Genomic DNA, 18,787 nt, shown 5'->3' on the forward strand with positions numbered 1-18,787 from the left:
ATGATAAATATTGACCATGATAAAATTATTAGTTGTGTGAGTATTATCTATGAGGAGGATGTAAAAGAAACCATTAACTATTGAACTGAAATCTGCAGGTATAGATTGGCATACTATGGACTGTTAAATCCAATTTGGTATAGAAACAGCACCTATGCTTTGCCACGTCTTTAAAGACGGTATTAAAAGAATATTGAACATTTTATATTCTGAGGCTCAGTCTAATACTGGGATTATCTCAAGCTGTTTTCAGATGAAGAGAGGAATAAGACAGGTTAGTCAACTGTCTATGTTTCTTTTCAAGTTGGCAAAGAAGCCCTTAGGAGCATACATCCGGCTCAATTCGGAAATTACTTCCATAAGTCACAAAATGTAGGCATGGGGTCATCTCATCATTAACTTCAATCAATCAAATGCTTACAGTTGACCTTGGTGGCATGAAATAACCTTCTGGAGTTTCTCATTTAAATGGTCAAAACATTCACAAGCGGGTCAATTCCTCTAGAGTATAATTTGCTACTAAAGTTTCGAATAAATGTCTATACAATACTGATTAAAAATCCATAAGGAAGCATCACTCTAGTGTAAAGCAGCTTTTAAGCGTTAAAATCAAATGCACTTCTAGAAAGGTTGAGTGTTAACTAAGGCACTGAGGGTCAGGTATTGTTTAAAGCGATACCTCATTATATCATCTGAATATTTGAAATCTATGTGCATATAAAGAGCTCACATGTTAAACGATACAGAAGCCCTACCACTTTCTAAAAAGATATTGTTCTTCTGTTCGAAAGTGTAATCCATGAATAACTAGAAATGTGTTGTCTAACATTAAATAATTGATTGCGCACAGCTAACTTATTAAGGATCATTCCTCACAGTGAAACGAGTCTTAATAACTTGGGAAATACTGAAGATGCTTAAGTAATTATGCTATATTTGAAACATCATACTAGCTATGAATAGTGGTTTGCATAAATACAACGTAAAATAGGTCTGTGGTTTTGCTAGACTTCTTGTTCCTTGAATTCAGTTGAACTGTATGTATTTATTCATAACTTCACTTGAATTTTATGTATGTATTCATTACTTGTTTTTTAACTAAAAAACTAAAAAATTAAATTTGTATCGTTTAACATGGACGCACTTTTTTAGCTCATTTTTGTAAGGGGTTTCATAATAACCATATACAATAAAGTATTAATAGCTAAGGAAAGGCTAGACTTGTAAGATTCAATACCATGTTGTTCGTGTGGACACGAAGGATCATCTGTGCACCGGTTAAAAGTGTGGTGTATTAGTGCCAAACAACAATAACATGCTACAGAAATGCATTATGGTGGTCAGATACTTGATTCGATCAGTAGATAGAATTATACTGGTGGGTCTTCCATTATCCACATCCCCATGATGTACAGGGCCGGACTGGGAACCAGAACCGGCCCTGGCAAAGTGCTCGGCCGGCCCCCCTCCCCTCCTCCGGGAGGAGAGGGGAGGGGGAGAGGTGCGACCGTGCTATGTGACAAGGCCGGTTTTCGGCCGTTTTTGTTACGGGGCCGTTTTTGCAGCATAACGGCCCTGTAACAAAAACGACCCCAGGGGCCCAAACCCGGCCCCAACCATGCGGCCCACCGGGGAATTGCCGGTGCCCTCAACGGCCAATCCGGGCCTGATGATGTATTTTGTTTCAAGAGCTTCAGGACTCTCTTGAATTGTCTGTGTGTGCACACTTTTGGATACTTTGGGCCTATATGCTGGAAAACTGCCTTAAAAAATGAAAGGTTGTTCGTCCTGATATGTGAAGACCTCTATTTCTTGCAAGTCACGGTCCTAAAGAGTTGGAAGAAATATGTTTCCGAGGAAACTACAAACCAAAATATGTGAAGGAATATGGATGGGCAGTAATAATGTATACTGTTAATCACAAAGAATTTAAATTTAGTTCATGCTTTTAATATGCTGCATTATGTCAGGATTTGTTATATTTTCTTGTTTTATCCTTTCTGGTTATGTCTGGGTCCTTTAGTTTGTTCTTTTTTCTTAATAAAAATACTGAGCACTACTTCATTTGCTAAGCATTCTGACACTCTGCATGTTTTTTTAATGTGTTGAATGTCATTTTTGCTTGTAACAAAGTAAAGTAGGGTTGTTGCCAACATTTTATGGATTCTATCAGTATGTGTAAGTACAACTTATAAATACTACAAGCAGTAAAGATAGAAGGTAGCGTCTTGAGCACCAAATGCAGACACAGTGTGTCTGGAAAGTACCCAGAAGACACAGAGGAGACTCCATAATCATGTGTTAACATTTTTTAACTTCTTTGTGTCGTAGGAGGATTTTCATCACGTCATAGCAGCTGAATTATTCTCCCAGTGGAAGGATTACACAGGGCGGAGTGGTACATTGCTCTTTTATTTATCCGTAGTCTACAACACTTGGGTTAGACCAGGTAATGTTTTAATCATTACCTGATTTTGGTGAAGCACCAAAGTGATGGAAAATGTTAAAAGTTAGCTCTGAGAAAAAGCCAGTTCGATGAAAAAGCACACTGACAAAACTTATGGTAAAACAAAAACTTACTGACCCATCACCGGAACACAGGTCTGAAGTCAAATGTTTGTTTTTTAAACTAAACACCATGAATCCTAAAAAAGCTTAAAAAAGCAAAATAGGCAGCAAGAAGGAAATTGCAGGAACAGTTTCTTCCCTTTCTGGCCCAACTGGAGCAGCGGAGCAAGGAATGTACGGAGGTACAGAAGTTGTAGTGACATGAGCAAAGCAGAGATGAATATGTGTTAGGGTAGATACAAAAGAAAAGACCTGTTTGAAAAACAGAAGAAGGAGGAGGGGATATTAGTGGAAAAGGAAGAGTCAGGGGTAACCCACAGGAGGATGGCACAAGACAGTGAAGGGGGACAGAAAACCAGCAGAGAGAAGTGGGTCTAAATAATCTTAGGAGGGTGGGAGCCCCTCTTGTCACAAGAAAGCAATATCTGGAATAAAGACAATCAAGGAGAAAATAAGGAAGGGAGGGACAGAGCTACACAGAATCATGATGGCAAGAATATGAAGGTGAAAGAAAGGGCCAAACATCAAATGGAGACTCAATAAGCACAAATCATTCATTGAAACCCTCAATGATAAACACATTTTCAGTAAAACAGCATTTGTCAGGTTTAATTTATCAATCTCTACAATGAGGATTATTATCCATTTTTCTAGAGTGAGGATTTGCAGAGAGTATTTGTAAGACAGTGTTCAAACCGCGGAAATGCACCACGATCACACACAACTGTTGTTTTCTGTAGTCCCCATCCCCTGCCCCCAAGTATTTGAGTAAGAGAAAGACAAATATTTGTTTTGGGCCAAGAATGCATTTATCAGAATTGCAATGAGAGTTCATCCATATGTATTAATGGGCTGGCTCTCACGTGAGCACAATGTGGTACTACCTCAGCCCATTCAGTTGTGACTCGCGTCACATGCGCAAATCACCTGGGAGTCATTCCGAGCCCCCATCTGATTCCAGTCTATCTCTAATCATAGCAATGATGCTTTTACCATCATCGTTCACGAACATTAGGCCAGATTCATTACCAAAAATATTATCCTGCGTGGCATAAAAACCTGATGTACATTACAGCAAGTGGGAATTGTTCCATCTAAATTGCGAACCGGTAGAGGTATGCTCACAAAAATAAACATTTCTCTCAATGCGCATTTGCGCAAGTGGGCGCTTGAACTTTTTTTTTTTGCTTGTTTTTTCAATTTGCATTATACAAAAACAGAAAAAAATGGCATCAATACAGTGTACGTAGACATATATATATTGTTGATATTATCAATGGCACGTATCACAGATGGTCGCATAAGGGGGGAAGGTACCATGGGGTCACATAAGTATTCAGAAGCATATTCCAGTGAGGAGGGATCATGGGGCATAGCACCCATCCCAGTGTGAATATAACCAGGGCCAGTCCTCTCACTCCGTGGCAAGTCTATATCCAACCCACTCTCCTCGCCATCAGTTGTATCCTGTGAGGAGGACTCCCTCTCTGCCAACCCAGAGGAAAACAACTCCCGCCAAACCATTAGGTCTTCTTGCAGCTTCTCGTCCCTTCAGGTGAGCTGTATGTGAGTTTCTTCGGCTAGGGACCACAGCTCTCTGAGCACTTCTGGGCCCCTCTGCCACATCCAGGTTATAGCAACCCTTCGCCTAGCAAGCACTAGCATTAATTGTAGGAGATTATATGTAAGTTTCTTATTTTTTGGCTTCCGGACAAATGCAAGTAAACAATTCAAGGGTTCGAGCTCCATCTGAATGCCTGTAGCCGCACCAATCTTGCCCACCACCTCCACCTAGAACTGCTTGACCAGTGGACAATTCCAAGCTAAATGTAAAAAGCCTGCTTTCTCTATGACACATCCAGGGCATCTATCTCCCTTATCAGGTGAAATGGGGTTCAGGGATACCGGGGTTAGGTAGGTACGATGCAGGAAGTTAAAATGTGTTAATTTAAACCTGGCATTGCAGGAAACTTTTCACGTGAGGGCTCCTATGCGTGTCCATTGTTTCTCTTTCAGCTGGAAAGTGAGATCCTTCTCCCATTCAGCCTGAGATGGCGGCCCGGATGGGCAGAGTCTTGTTTCATAGCCTTGTAGAGGAGAGAAATCAGTTTGCGACCTGTACCGCACATGATCAGGATATCTAGTCTGTGTGAGGGGTGGAATATCTGGGAACTGTGGCCAGGCGGTTTTCACTACGCCCTGAATTCCCTGGAAGTGTAGGAATGACCCTGTCCTAGGCCAAAGCTCTCTTCTGCTTGCTCGTAAGTGATGAAGGTATTGTTGGGAAAAAGGACAGCAAGAACTTCGCACCCACCCGCCCTCCAAGGTTGAAAGTACATGCATTGTCCCATGTCTATGAAGGGCGCCAGTATCCAAATCGAGAGCTCCCTGTAAAAGGGTGCTTTCAGAAGGACTTTTTGAAGAAAACGCTGCCGATAACTGGCTGTATGTCGCACTATGTAGGGAAGAGATGCCTCGGACACCCTACCCTGCATCAGAGCTTCCTGCAGAGCCTGAGTATCCACCCTGTCGGAGAGAAGGCAATCCTCCCAATTGTCTGCGTCTGTCAGCCAGCGTGCAGCATGTTGCAGATGGGCCGCAAAATAATATAAGTCGAAGCGTGGGGCTTCCAAACCACCCTCCTCATAGCTGCGTATAATAGTGTTGAGAGCTACTCTACTGTGCCGGCCCGCCCAGATCAGGGACGTAAGCAGCATGTTGAGGATTTTGAAGACACGTGGCGGCAGCGGACATAGGGAATTCTGGAGTACATATAGTGTTCTGGGAAGCATCACCATCTTAGAGATGGCCAGCATACCCCTCAATGACTGCGGAAGAGTGTTCCAAAATGGCACCGATTGTTGTAGAGACGCGATTATGCAGCCCACATTACGGGCTCACGCCTGTGTGTCCGTAGGGGCCACCTGTATCCCAAGGTAACGGAATCCCAACTGTTCCCAATCTCCCAGGGGCACCGAGGTCAGCCTGCCAACAGAAAGATCAGTGACTTAACGTGGTTGAGTCGCAAGCCAGAGACCCCACCAAATCTGTCTAAGTGGTGCAGCAGGACCAGTAGTGCATCCCGGGGAGAAGACAAGTAAAACAGGGCATCGTCAGCATATAGGGAAATGATATGACTCGTGTCACCCAATGTAATTCCCCTCATTTCATGTCAGTCCTGATCTGGACCGCGAAGGGCTCTATGGCCAGGGCACACAATAGGGGTGAGAGGGGACACCCCTGGCGAGTTGCCAGTCCTCCGAACTCGCTCGCCCAAGTTCAACCCTTGCACGGGGTGTTGTATACAAGATGTGAATCCCGCGATAACATTTAGGGCTTAACCCCAGAGCTGTAAGACCTTGTGAAGGTTTCCCCAATCCACCGTTTCGCATGCCTTTGCAAGGTCAATGCAGACCAAGACCATATGTTTCTCTTGATCACGCACCTCATGCATGAAATGATTAAGCCGGTGCAGATTCATCGCTGTGTTACATCCTGGTATGAACCCACACTGGTCCTCATGGACCAAGTGAGGCATGTAGGGCGCTAATTGGGTAGCGAAGAGCTTGCATAAGATTTTAACATTGGTGTTCATCATCGTAATCGGACGATACGATGAGGGCTCATGAGCATCCCCTCCAGGCTTAAAATTCATGCATATTTCCCTCTATGTCATACTTGGGGGGAGAACTCTGAATTCAAATGCCTCAAGGTAGACCTTCAACAGGAGGCGGGAAAGCGGGCCCAGGAAAGCTTGATAAAACTCCGGGGGAAACCAGTCACTTCCCGGGGCTTCCGGCAAAGCCACGATTGTGTCAGGGGCACGTTCCCTCCGGAGTAGCCAAGCCAAAAGCCGGCTCAACATCTCCATCCCTATGAAGGCGTTGTCTGTACTGTGTGACGGTGTATTTGTCGAGCCTGTCCCAAATGTCATGGATACGTTCCTGGATGCCACACTCTCCACCCCTCCCCGCTTGATCAGGGGCTTTGCGAGTCTGTAGTTCCAAGAGGTGACACTCTTCCTCCTGCAATTCCCATTGGAGCTGTTTCCGAACCCCGTATGTAAGGCCTATGCAGGCTCCCCTTACTACCATTTTGAGGGCTTCCCATTTCGTGGCTTGTGATAAGTCCGACCCGTCCTAATTTAGGTCAATATAATCATTTATGGCATTTTCTATGTGAGGCTTCCCTACTGGGTCCTAAAGAACCTCCGCTGCAAACCTCCAAGTCCGTGGGCGAGTTATCGGGGCCCCCCAGTCAACTACACATGCCAGAGGGGAGTGATCAGATAAGAATCGTGCTTGATGGGCCACCTCAAAGGACATAGCTGCAGCAGGATTAGTGAGTAAAATCCTGTCTAAGTGACTGTATGTATTATGGGTGGACAAGAAACAAGTATACACTTTCTGGGCTGGGTGACCCTGGCACCATATATCGCAAGCCCCTAAATTCCCCATGACCTCTCAGAGTTTCGTCATCATCCTAGGTTTTGTACCAGTGCGGGCGGGAACCTGTCACGGTCTGGGTCTAGGACACAATTAAAATTCCCCATCCAAAGCAATAGGACCTCAAGTTCCGATATCAGAACCTCCTGTAGGCACTGAAAGAAATCCGGGTCATCTATGTTTGGGGCATAGGTGTTCATTATTTAAACATCTCTGCCATCTAGCTTAGCTCTAAGGAGCAGGTATCTCCCATTAATGTCAGTTTCTACATATTGAATGGCCAATGGGGTACCTGGGCCACCCACACAAGTATGCCCCTGGCCTAGGAAGAGAATGAAGAGTGGAAAACCTGTCCTCGCCATTTCTTCGTCAACCTCTGAGCTCCTTCCTCATTAAGGTGAGTTTCTTGGAGGCATGCTATTGAGACCTGATGCCTGCCCCTGATGCCTGCGGAGGAAGGACAGAACTCTATATCTCTTGGTGCAAGAACCCAGCCCCCTCACATTCCAGCTTAAAACATGTAAACCTCATGGATAGTAAAGTAACCAGTCCCCGCGTGTTCCACGTCCCATGTAGCTAAATAGACCCTGAGCCCCAGATGCTGTACATACAATGCCTGAAAAAAACCAAGAACAACCCCCTAAAAACACCCTCCCCCTCCCGCGAGCAATACACTGAAAACAAAATATGCAGAAATGCCCTTCCCATGCTGGTGCCATGACGTGCACAGCTGTCCCATTAGCCCAACAGCGGCTACAAAAATACTCCACAAAAAACTATAACAACCCCCCCCCCCCCTTAGAACTAACTCCCGACTTAGGCCAGCCGCCACATGGTGTAGATCAATGACCCAAACTGCCATGTTTTACACGTGATACAATGGAGCTAGAGTGTGCGGCTTTGTCCCCAAGATATATATGGCATCAACAGTTTCTCAATAAGTATTTTTCCCAAGTCGCTGTAAGTCAATGATCACTAGGCCGCTAATGACCGGCCCCTGCTTACCACAGCAACGTGAAAAGAGAATAAATAAAAAGGATATAGCCATCAGGATCGGAGCTGTAGTGGGAGTAAGTGGGTCCATGACAGTTTCTGGGATCACATGAGAGGTTGGCGGGAGATTCTCTGGTACCAGTCTCTTTTCGGGAATCCCTGACACAGTTGGTCGGGGAGAGTCGTCAGAGTCCGAAGACTCCACGTGCAGGGCACTGTGAACCACTGTCGCTCTGCCTGGGTGTCACCATCAACTCGATCTTGCACCTTATCCTGCGGTTCCCTGGAAGTCTAGACCCCCTAAGCACTCCGGGATCCCCTCTGTTTGCTCTGGGGGAGGGCCTCTCCCCTGATTTCAAGCCATTTCCATACCTTCCCAGGTGGGTCGAAAAAATGGGCCTTTTTTGGGATATCACCTTAAGTTTCGCGGGATACAGTAACATGAACTGTAGGTGAAGTTCACGTAGCTTCTGCTTGATGCCAAAAAAAGATTTCCTCTGCTCCTGCACCTGGCGGGTATAGTCCGGATAGATGGAGACCTTGGCGTTGTCAAAAGTGAGGTCTGTCGCTTCTCTCGCCACTTTCAGAATACAGACCATGTCTTGATAATTCAGGATTTTTGCTATGAAGGCCCTAGGGGGGGCCCCCAGGGGAGGGACCAGTGCCCTGTGGGCTCTCTCCACCACGAAGATCTCTGACAAGCCTGTGAGGCATAGCGTAGTCCGTATCTAGTTCTCCAGGAATCGCTCCGCATTGCCCTGCTCCGTGCCCTCCGGAATGCCCAGTACCCTGATGTTGCTTCGAAGGGCCCTTCCTTCCGCCTCTTCCGTTGAGCGTTCCAGTGCACCAGTAGTATGGGCAAGCTGAGACACGCGTTGCTTCAGGGGAGCCACTTCCCACTTGAGCTGGACGATGTCACCCTCTGCCGTAGAGACCTTGTCTGCCACCATCCGCAAGTCCGCCCGTAGTAGGTTTACCTCAATGGAGACTTTCTCTATTTGTTTTTCCAGGGCGATGCGGGACACCTGTATCGCCTGCAGGAGGGCACCTTGGGATGGCTCGTTGGAGTTGTCGCCCTCCCCATCTTGGCCCATCTGGCGAGTGATTCGTTGGGTGGAGAGGTGCTGTGAGGTGTACCATGCCCAAGCCCAAAAAGAGCCCAAATCCCACCAGCTAGCCCAACCAGCCCAAAGTCCCTTGCTGTCCCGGTCTAAATCCTTCCCCCCACCCTTCCTCCCGGGGCCCCAAATTCCCCGGGGGGGGCGAGCCTCCCTCCGGTCGGCCACCCCCCGCAAAGCCGCATTGGGGGCTGGCCGGTCGGCAGCCGAAGGAGCTCACGTCCTGTCGGCCATGTTGCTTGGCCACGCCCACAGGTGCTTGAGTGGTTAACTGATCTTTCTACATGGGGGCACATACCTTGCTTACTTAGGGAAGTGATGGTACTGTGCACCATTACGGGCAAATGTCACTTGTACAGTGAGACGTGGTGCTTGTGATAGAACCAGCCATGCCAAGGTCAGCTGTGGCCCTCATTAATCACTTTTAGCCCCACTTTGGTGTTATAGCGATGTTGAGGATAGGCACCTTCACCCCAGTCCACAGATTTTGGCCTCACCAGCTGAGGTGGATGGGCATGTTCCTCAGCCTCCACACAGCCACAAGCCGAGGAGGCCAGAGTCAGACATAGAAGCTTACACAGTGCTCACTGCTCACCAAGAATGCCAAGTCATTAAGATGGTGGTGTTACTGTTCCCTGACCGAAATAGTTATCATGTGGTCGTTTCTCTATGTTGCTAAGAGGAAATTTATATTTTTATGGTAATTCAGTTGTCATGTGATTTCCATCCTAGTCGTGTTTACATGGGAGACCGCTAGTTCTTCAAATGGTCCCTTTCACACACCTCTTCTGTTTATCACCATCTCACAAAAGTCAAGGAAAAAATCCAACTGAATGAACTTCAGTCTCCAAAATACACCTGTACCTCCCCACTATCACTGAGACCTTTACTAAACGTCGCCCTAGAGCGTTGTTATCTATGCTGCTTCCTGTCTTCCCAGGACCGTTTTCTTCATCATCCACTTTTGTGCGACAGTGTGTTCTGTACTGAACGATTTTATTCCACTCATTCCATCATTAAAAAAAAACTTGTGAAAGCGCCTTGCAAGAGAGTATCATTGATCACTGTTTTTAGATGCTCTGATTAGTGATTTTATATGGTGTTTCAGAGGATGTGATACGAAACCACATAACTTCTCTGAAATACACATATAACACGTACATGCCATGGTAGTAAATGAAACACTAAATCTAACATCTGTTAGACCCATTGAATTTGAAAGTATTTCCTCCCTTGCATGTGTACAAGATATGGACTAGACGCCCTTAGAAAGACTGATTGGCCAACTCAAGCAAACACATCTGTAGCCTTACGGTAAGTAGCCTTACTGAAAGTAATGGCTCTGAAATCTTCTGCATAATGTTTTACTCACATCTTAGCATATGCTGATGTTTGCGTAAACTACGACTGACTACCAGCGGTATATGTGGTACTGAGTCTAACTTCCAAAGGCATCAAGGGCGCCTTCAGTTATGAGAGTAATGCACCCCAATCTACAACTCTTTACTTCCTCCACCGTATACAATGTGCAATAGCTTCTCCTTGTGATAGTGTGTGCAATGGGTGACTGCTACAGACCCTCCAGCGCCCACAAGCACCTGTGTCTAGGGACTGACTGGTGGGATAAAAAGGCAAACCTGCACATTCTTTTACCCTGTGTATGTTTCCAATTAAGGCTCCTGTTGATAGAAATGCTTACATTAATGTAGTTTTACATAGAGCTTGCTGCAAAAGACTGGTCACTTCCTAGAGTGGTAAAGAAGAGTAGTGTTGGGTAGTGCTTAGAAGCAGGGCTCGTCCTGCTCTATAAACAAATGCGATCCTGACTCATACAGATGAAATCAGTTTGCCTTACCACTACTACTCGTCCATAGATGCCTGGGGTTGGTGATAGGCAAGATGTGTAAGGTTGCCACCAATCGGTAATTTTATGGAAGGGGCAGCATCTACATTTTGAAAACCAGCAGATGCCAGAACAGTTCAAATAAAAATGTATGAAAAAAATAAAATAAAAGTGAAACCCTTATAAAGAGTAATGTGTCACTGTTTAAACTAAGCGGGGCCATAGTGAACATTTTATTAATGGTTCAACGAATGCACTCAGCAGAAATAAATACGTTGTGGCAGAAAGTGCTGACATTTAGAGCAACCTTGAAAATGTAAAGGTAATCTACTTGAAGCAGCTGCCATTTTAGGCCCTCTTTCCTAATGGCACATATTTCCCCTACCCCGAGTTACTGATACCCACTTTTCTCAGCTAAATATTTCACAAACGTTGGCATATGAGCACTTAACGTCAGCATCGGATTACACTACACACTTTTTAAGCAATGAGGAGATTACCTGATTTGTCCAGAATCAAAGAATGTTGATCTGACGTCAGGACTCGTACCTAGTCCTGCGGTTCCAAAATCAGCAGATTTGGCAGTTATGCCACATCTTCTGCTACGGCATCGGTAACTCAATAGGTGGGGAAATCAGGGTCATTTAAAGACCCCCTCCCCCCCTTAGAAATGAGGAATTACCGTTGAAATCCGTAATTACGGGTCTCATTTTGCCCATTAATTCCTAATTTTCAGAGAGTTTCCTTTAAAAGAAAGGTATCATCGAAAGGCTGCGGATCTCATAGCTCCAATTGGGTTGGTGTTGACTTTTACTGGCCCACAGGAATCAAGGGCCACGTGTAATGAGAGCCCTGTTAGTGCTGTCGTTTTCTAGGGGGTGGGTGCGGTAGGGCGGGAGTTATTTTCTCCCAGTTATTTCGTTTTTGCATACATGCCATTCAAACAATGCATTCCAGGGACGTCATGTTTGGAAAACGTTCCGCAGTAAACTCTGAAATGTTTTGCACCTGTTCTTTGTTAAAACTTGCAGGCGCCAGAGACAGCTGTCCCCTGCATTGTGTGAATCTGTCACCTTCATAAGAAATCTGCATAAGTTACTATCGCCTGCAAGATAGCGTGTCTGTAAAAGTAGTCAAAGGCTTCCAATGGCATTAGTACACGTGAGCTCTGCTTCACTTAGGCTCAAACACACAAACCGCTGTAAAATGTGTGATGAAGTATCAACTGTTTGCAGATAAGACATTTATGTGCCACATACTGTAATAAAACGTGCAAATTAAACTCAGAAGAAGAACTTGGTCACCGTTGTAAGGTGTTTTAAACGTGCTTTCTTATAGCAAGGCACTTTTTGTCAAAACAAACAGTATTTATAATAACACTCTCAAATCTACACTACGGCATATGGAGTCAGAATGCCGGCGCTAAACACAAACGACGGAGGATGTTCACCATTCACACTCCAGCACTACCTCGACCCCTTGCACACGAACCTCGACCTGGTGAAACACGTGCCTTCTGTTTTCCAATGTTTTGCGCGAGACACACAAAGGGATACAGACTCACAGAACACATATGGAATAAGAGAAGCGGTCCCTACCTCTTTGCAGGCGTGGAGTTCCAGGCCAAGTGCCCCCTGGGTGGCAGCCCCTGCCCAGAGGAGAAGCTGCAGGAGGAGGTGAGCGCCGGGCATGGTGCGCCTCTTAGAATAAAGAGCCGGTCCGCGGAGGATGGAGCGCTGTCCCTGCTGCGGTCTGAGCCCGGCTGCTGCTGCTGCCACCTGTCTCGCGTCTACCGCCGGGCGGGAGGGAGAACGAGCCCAGGGGAGGGAGGTGGGCAGGGCCAGGCGTGGCGGCCCCACCCTGTCTTTGTGCACAGGTGCGCTCTGCTGCCTCTGGACCTGTGCCTCTGCCTGGGCCGGGCTGCTGTGCCCAGGCTGTGGGAGGGCGGGGCGGGCATTGTGGAGGTCTGTGCTGGGCCGGCAGGGCCTGATGCGGTTGTGGCGCAGTTCGGTGGTGCCAATGCTGCTGTGCCAGGGCACCAAGCGGATGTGAGAGGGCGCTGGGCTAACGTGGTACGACTTTGTATAGGAATCGCGGGGCACCGGGCTGCTGTGGCAGGCACATGGGAGAGAAGGGCTATTGTGGAAGGCTTCTGCCTGGGCTAGGCTGCTGTCTGTGGGGCCGGGGACAGGACTCCTGTGGCGGGGTTTGGGAAGGAAGACGTCAATGTTGCTGTGATGTGCAGTGAGCAGGTTAGCTCTACTAGCTGCGCACTGGTACCCTGGGAATGTTTCTTTGTGTGTAATTCCGGATGGCGCCTGGTGCTCTGTCGGCCTATTTGTGCGTTTCCCCAAGAGTTCCAACTGTGTGTGTCTGAGTGGTGAAAGCTGCTGGAAGCACCTGCCTGCTTTCTGTCCCCTGTACTCATCTGTGGGCGAGATGCACTGTGCAGTCCCACTATGTGTGAGTATGTGCACTGAAGGACTGCTCCCCCTGCTGGCCCTACAGATTTTAGTAGTAGAGATACAGCTTTCTCTACACATTTTAGTGGCTCTGCACTTGTATACCTAAGAGGGTCTTTGTATGGTGTCCATGTGTGCTACAGGACGAACAGGCACTTCTGTGGGTGCAGGTTCATTCCCATGTACACCTGCCGGGTGTATTGGCCTGGGCAGAGAGGGGTGGTTGCGGCTATTTCTTATGTACCTGTGACTACTGGTTGATCACATTGTTCCGTGCTGCTTTGATTGGCGCTTGTGGCTCTTGGTGGTTTTGAGTCGTCTGTTGAAGTCTGCGAAGTCTGGCTAGCCCCCCGTCTGCCTCCGACTGGCACTTGCTGCTGAGTCTGAAAGATATGAGCGCCTCTGTGATGTGTGCGTGATGCTACTGGCGGCGTTGTGCTGTATTTAATGTATTATGTGTCTCTATTTGTTACAGGTGCGTTAGGCCTCAGTTGAGTGCTTATTTGGACAAGGCACAAAGCAGCTAGAATGGAGTGTAAGTATGCACCTTTATATTTTGCAGGCCGCTTGTGTCCTCCTCTTTGTCGCGTTTGTTTAGAATTACTTGAAGAGATTTGTCATTTGTGGCATAGATTTAATGATGCCCTTACATATACATATATATATTTAAATCTATCAATGAAGTTCGATTTTTTACGATAATCTTGTTTCTAAGGGCTACTGTGAAAATGTGCTATCTGATAACGCAAGCGATCTCTGCTGATGTGCAGTAAAGTTCTTTTTCAACATATGTAATAACATAAAAAGGGTAATTATTATTGATTACGTGTCCGCAAGTTATATTGTCCAATGCTTATCAAATATAACGCGAATATATATTTGTATGTATTAGATCATATACGGTGATTGAAGTTTTTATGTGGGTGGTATGCGAGTTTTTTTATTAATAACATATGATATGTAGATACATATATATGATATTTAAGGTGTGAAATATTGATTCGAGTTTTACTGGGTAGTAGTCTCTAACAATAAAAGTCTTCCCTCCCTCAGCCGCCACTCCAATTTCCCGGCTCTCAGGAAAGCTTCCTCAGCATTGCCCCCCTCTGTCGTTCCTTGGACCCGGGTGACCCCCTCCTCCTCTGAGCAGCGCCTCCTTGACAGCCTCCTCCGCGCACATCTGAAGTAGAGCAAAGCCTGCTCGGTCTCCCATGGAAACCCTCCACAGCTTCCCCCTTCCGAAGCGTGCGTACAACAATGGTGACAGCTGCAACGTCACTAGTGCACGGCATTTATTACGTATTAGAGCTTGAGAGGATCACGTGATCCGTCCCTGATGTTTTTCGTATCAAAAAGACATTCGCCGATTTCTCAGCCCGTCTCGCCATCTTGTGGTTAGGTTACGTTAATACTATTTTATGTATTCGAAGACACCCATATTTGTTTACATTGTATCCCGAGCTGGTTCACCATTAAGCAAAATAAGCACGTGCTTAGGGCATCAAGGGATGATGACCACCACAGAAATGTTCCATTGCCGGATTTACCATGGACCACAGAGTGCAAAATTGCAAATGGTGAAGCTGAATCTATATAAAAAGTGGAAGTATATAAAAATAAACATTATTTTCTATCTTACTGTAACTTTTGTTTCATTTATAAAATAACACTTTTTTTATGGTTACCATTGTATATATTTTGAATTAGATATATATGGGGCACTAACATCTATTGAGTGCTTAGGGCTTTTAAATGTTATAATCCAGCTCTGATATTGGTTGTGTTGCTAAAGGACACAACAAAAACCTTTTAAATTGTCGGTCTTAGATTTTCTTTTTTTTAAAAAAGGTTTTTTTAATTGATATTTACATAGATTACATATAATGACAAACATAGAGATTCTTATTGCTTTGGTTAGTCGTAGCTTTGGGTTTTCTTTGTGATGAGTTCGGCGGTACGACATTGTTCGTCCAGACTCTTAGGCTTACACGTAACATTTAACATTTAATTCTCGCACTTGGCGAGTGTCTAGTTAGAACATGAAACATAAAACATCAAGTGGTGGTGGTTGTTTGTGACAGAAAAGTACTTCCGCTTAGAGGTTGTGGTTGTTTGTGACAGAGAAGTACTTCCGATTAGAGGTTGGGTTGTACTTTGTCTAAGGTGGTTTGAAGGAGTCTATGAATTTGTCTAGTTTGGATTACATCTCTCTGTAGGGGTTTCTTCCTGGCGTGTTTCTGAGAGTGGTGATGTCTGCACCTCTGAGGAAGATTACCCAGTTTAGCCACCCTTTGAAAGTGGCCTTGGAGGTGTCCTACCAGTTCATGAGTACTATCTTTGCTGCTGAGGTGAGGAGGAAGTCAAGGAGATTTCTGTCTTCCTGGGTGGAGACGTCTGGTGAGATATGTGCTGTGACTATTGTGGCGAATGTCTCTCTAAGGCTGCAGCCCAGTGTCTTGTTTGTGAAGTCTAGCACCTGTTTCCAGAAATTTTTGACTTTTGTGCAGCTGAAGATGAGGTGTTCTAGGTCTCCTTTCACTGTTCCGCAGTTCCAGCAGGTGTCATTGTCTTTTAGACCTATAGAGGCCAGGCAAGCTGGTGTCCAGTAGGCTTGATGCAGTAGCCAGAATTTGGTCTGCACTAGTACTGGGGATATCATGTTCTTAGATGGGGAAGACCATAGTGTTTGTAATTCCTGTTCTCTCAAATTGGATTTTGTCTGGGTTTCCCAGTAGGCCGTCTTTTTGTCATTAAGCTTGGATTTGACTGGTCGGAGTAGTTTGTATCGAAGTGAGACTTGGTGCCCTGTCTTGTTTATGTTTTCCATGAGCTGGAAGATAGAAGGGGTTTGTCTATGTAGTTTTGATTTCGTTAAGGCTGTTTTTATGGCTAGGAAGTTATAGAGTTCTATATCTGGTAGGTTGTGGTTTTTTTCAGGTTGTTGAAGGTGTCCCTTCCAGTTATAGTTGTCCTGGGAACTGAATTCCTCGCCTCTTCCATGTACTCATGTCTAAAGTTTTCCGTCTGTATTTAATCTTGTGGTTACACCAGAGTGTCTCACACTGCAAGTCTTTGATGCTGATTTTTAGGTTGCGGTCTATCTTCAGTAGCGTCTGTTTTGTAAACTTTAGGATCGGGTTGTTGTTGAGTGCTTGTTTGTTCGCTGTTAGTAGTGTGAGTGGGTCTGTGTTATTCAGCATGGCTTCCTCTATGGCTAGCCATGTTGGCGTGTATTTTTGTCTGGGCAGCACCCAGTGCATTTCTTGTCTGGCTATAAACGCTAGTTGGAACGTTTTCAGATCAGCTAAGTTGAGCCCGCCAAGTTTTTTCGCCAGCCTCAGCTTGCGGAGGCCTATTCTAGCTTTTTTCCCTCTCCATATAAATTTGTTGATCATTAGGTCTAGTTTTTTGTGGAAGTCCTCTGTTAGAGGCAGGGGAAGCATGTCTGCCAGGTAGTTGATTATAGGTGTTACCATCATTTTGATGGTGTCTTTACTAAGTATGAGCGTAAAATCCGTTCCGCTCACGGAATTTGTGGATTTTCGGCAAATTCGCGATCCGCGAATTTTCACGAATTTGCCAAAAATTTGCAAATTCGCGCGCAGCAGGTTTTTTTGCTTGGTCGCGCTTGACAAATACAATATTGCGGCGCGCGGCATTCACTTACCGTCATTCAGCATTTGAAGAGTTGTTTTTCTCCATGTTTGCGTGTGCTGCGCCATTTTGGATCTTGCTGCAATGAATGAAAAACAAGATGGCCGCGCCCGTTCACGACCACGTGGGTAAGTTCGCGCGAGATTTCCCCCGCGATCACACGCAAACTTGTACTAGCGAGCCGCACACTTCGTGAGATTACACATAGCGCCCGGAAATGGAAATACAGCACGCAAACAAGATGGCCACGCCATGTACGACCGCTAGGGTAACTTCGCGTCGTTGCACTACAAGCGGCTCGCGAAACCGCAAAAAAAACCCGCGAACTAACACGCCGCAAAAAAACAAATCGCATATTCGCATGAATTTGCGGCTTCCGAATTCGATCTCGCGCAAATTCGCGCCCCGCAAATCCCGCGAAATTGCAGAAAAACGATTTTTGCAAAACTGAAAGCACTCAGCAGGTTCAAAAGTTCAAGCTCATCATTAGTAACCATTCCCTGTAGTGCTTCCTGAGGGGCCCCTCCAGAGTTCAGTTACCTACTTGCAACTATTCTATGACCCTGCTCTGACCCTCACAGCAGGCTCATAGAATAGCTACAAGTATGCCACAAAGGTCCTGTTAAAAAAATTTACACTGCAACAGAAAGCAATTACAGATAAGGAAGTAGGTGCCAGACTGGAAGTTCAAATTCAGTGACACATTAATCAACCCCTAATTCATTCATGTCAGTTGAGGCAGGGCAGGTGTGCTAACGAATTTTGCAAAACTTAAAGCACTTAGCAGGTGCAAAAGTTCAAGCTCATCATTAATCAGGAAGCACTTACAGCTAAGGAAGCAGGTGCCAGCTCAAATTCAGTGACACATTAATCAGCTCCAAATGAATTCATGTCAGCTGAGGCATGGCAGGTGTGCTTTTCCCCCCATAATCTACAGTGATGAACCAGAGGGTGCAGTGATGTACCAGAGGGTGGCATGGGTGAACCAGAGGGTGGCAGTGGTGAAACATAGGGTGCTGTGATGAACCAGACGTAGAAACAACATGGTCGCGACCGTTGCGACCCGACAAGTAAGTTCGTGTTTGCGAACTGGTAAAAAACCCTCGCGAACTGGCAGAAACCCTTGCAAACACACAAAAAAATCCACAAATTCGCGAAAGTTCACAAATTTTGCGGATTGCGAATTCGTAAATACCCAAATTCGCGAGTCGCAAATTCGCAAAATTTGCCCATACTTAGTCTTTACGACCCCACCATGTGATGAACTTATGTGACCATGTGTCTAGTAGTTCTTTAACCTTTCTCAGCGTGAGTGTCTCGTTCAGCTCTAGTGTGCCCCTTAGGCTTCTTTTAAATTGGATGCTCAGGTATTTGACGGCTTTTGGTTGCCAAGCTAGTCCTACGTTACCCATTACTTCCTTTGTTGTGTGTATATTGAGTGGCATACAATCCGATTTTTCCTTATTGAGTTTGTAGCCTGAGTGTTTGGCATATCTTTCTATTGTACACATGAGTGCTGGTATGGAGTGGGATGGGTCGTTTGTTAGTATTAGTAGATCGTCTGCGTAGGCGGCGATCTTGGCTGTTGAGTTGTTTATTGTTATCCCTGTGATGTCTCTGTTTGCTAGGGTGTCTGTGATCGGAGGCTCTAGTGCTAGTAGAAAGAGTAGCGGGGATAGAGGACATCCCTGTCTCGTTCCTCTC

At 45.8% G+C, this 18,787-nt stretch overlaps 1 protein-coding gene across 4 annotated transcripts in view; it reads right to left on the minus strand.

Moving 5' to 3' along the window:
- The window catches only part of ELAPOR1 (endosome-lysosome associated apoptosis and autophagy regulator 1), a 483,435-nt gene extending 470,655 nt beyond the window's left edge, over positions 1-12,780 (minus strand). For 3 of the 4 annotated variants that reach the window (XM_086923177.1, XM_086923176.1, XM_086923179.1), the window contains exon 1: positions 12,566-12,755. In XM_086923177.1, the coding sequence (XP_086779303.1) occupies positions 12,566-12,658 (93 nt within the window). In that variant the 5' untranslated portion in view covers positions 12,659-12,755. Of the gene's footprint in view, positions 1-12,565 lie in introns of all 4 variants that reach the window. The other variant, XM_086923178.1, reaches the window with a different exon arrangement.
- Between the last annotated feature and the right edge of the window lie 6,007 nt (positions 12,781-18,787).

Source organism: Lissotriton vulgaris, chromosome 5 (genome assembly GCF_964263255.1).
Source record: "Lissotriton vulgaris chromosome 5, aLisVul1.2, whole genome shotgun sequence".
Classification (NCBI taxonomy): Eukaryota; Metazoa; Chordata; class Amphibia; order Caudata; family Salamandridae; genus Lissotriton; species Lissotriton vulgaris.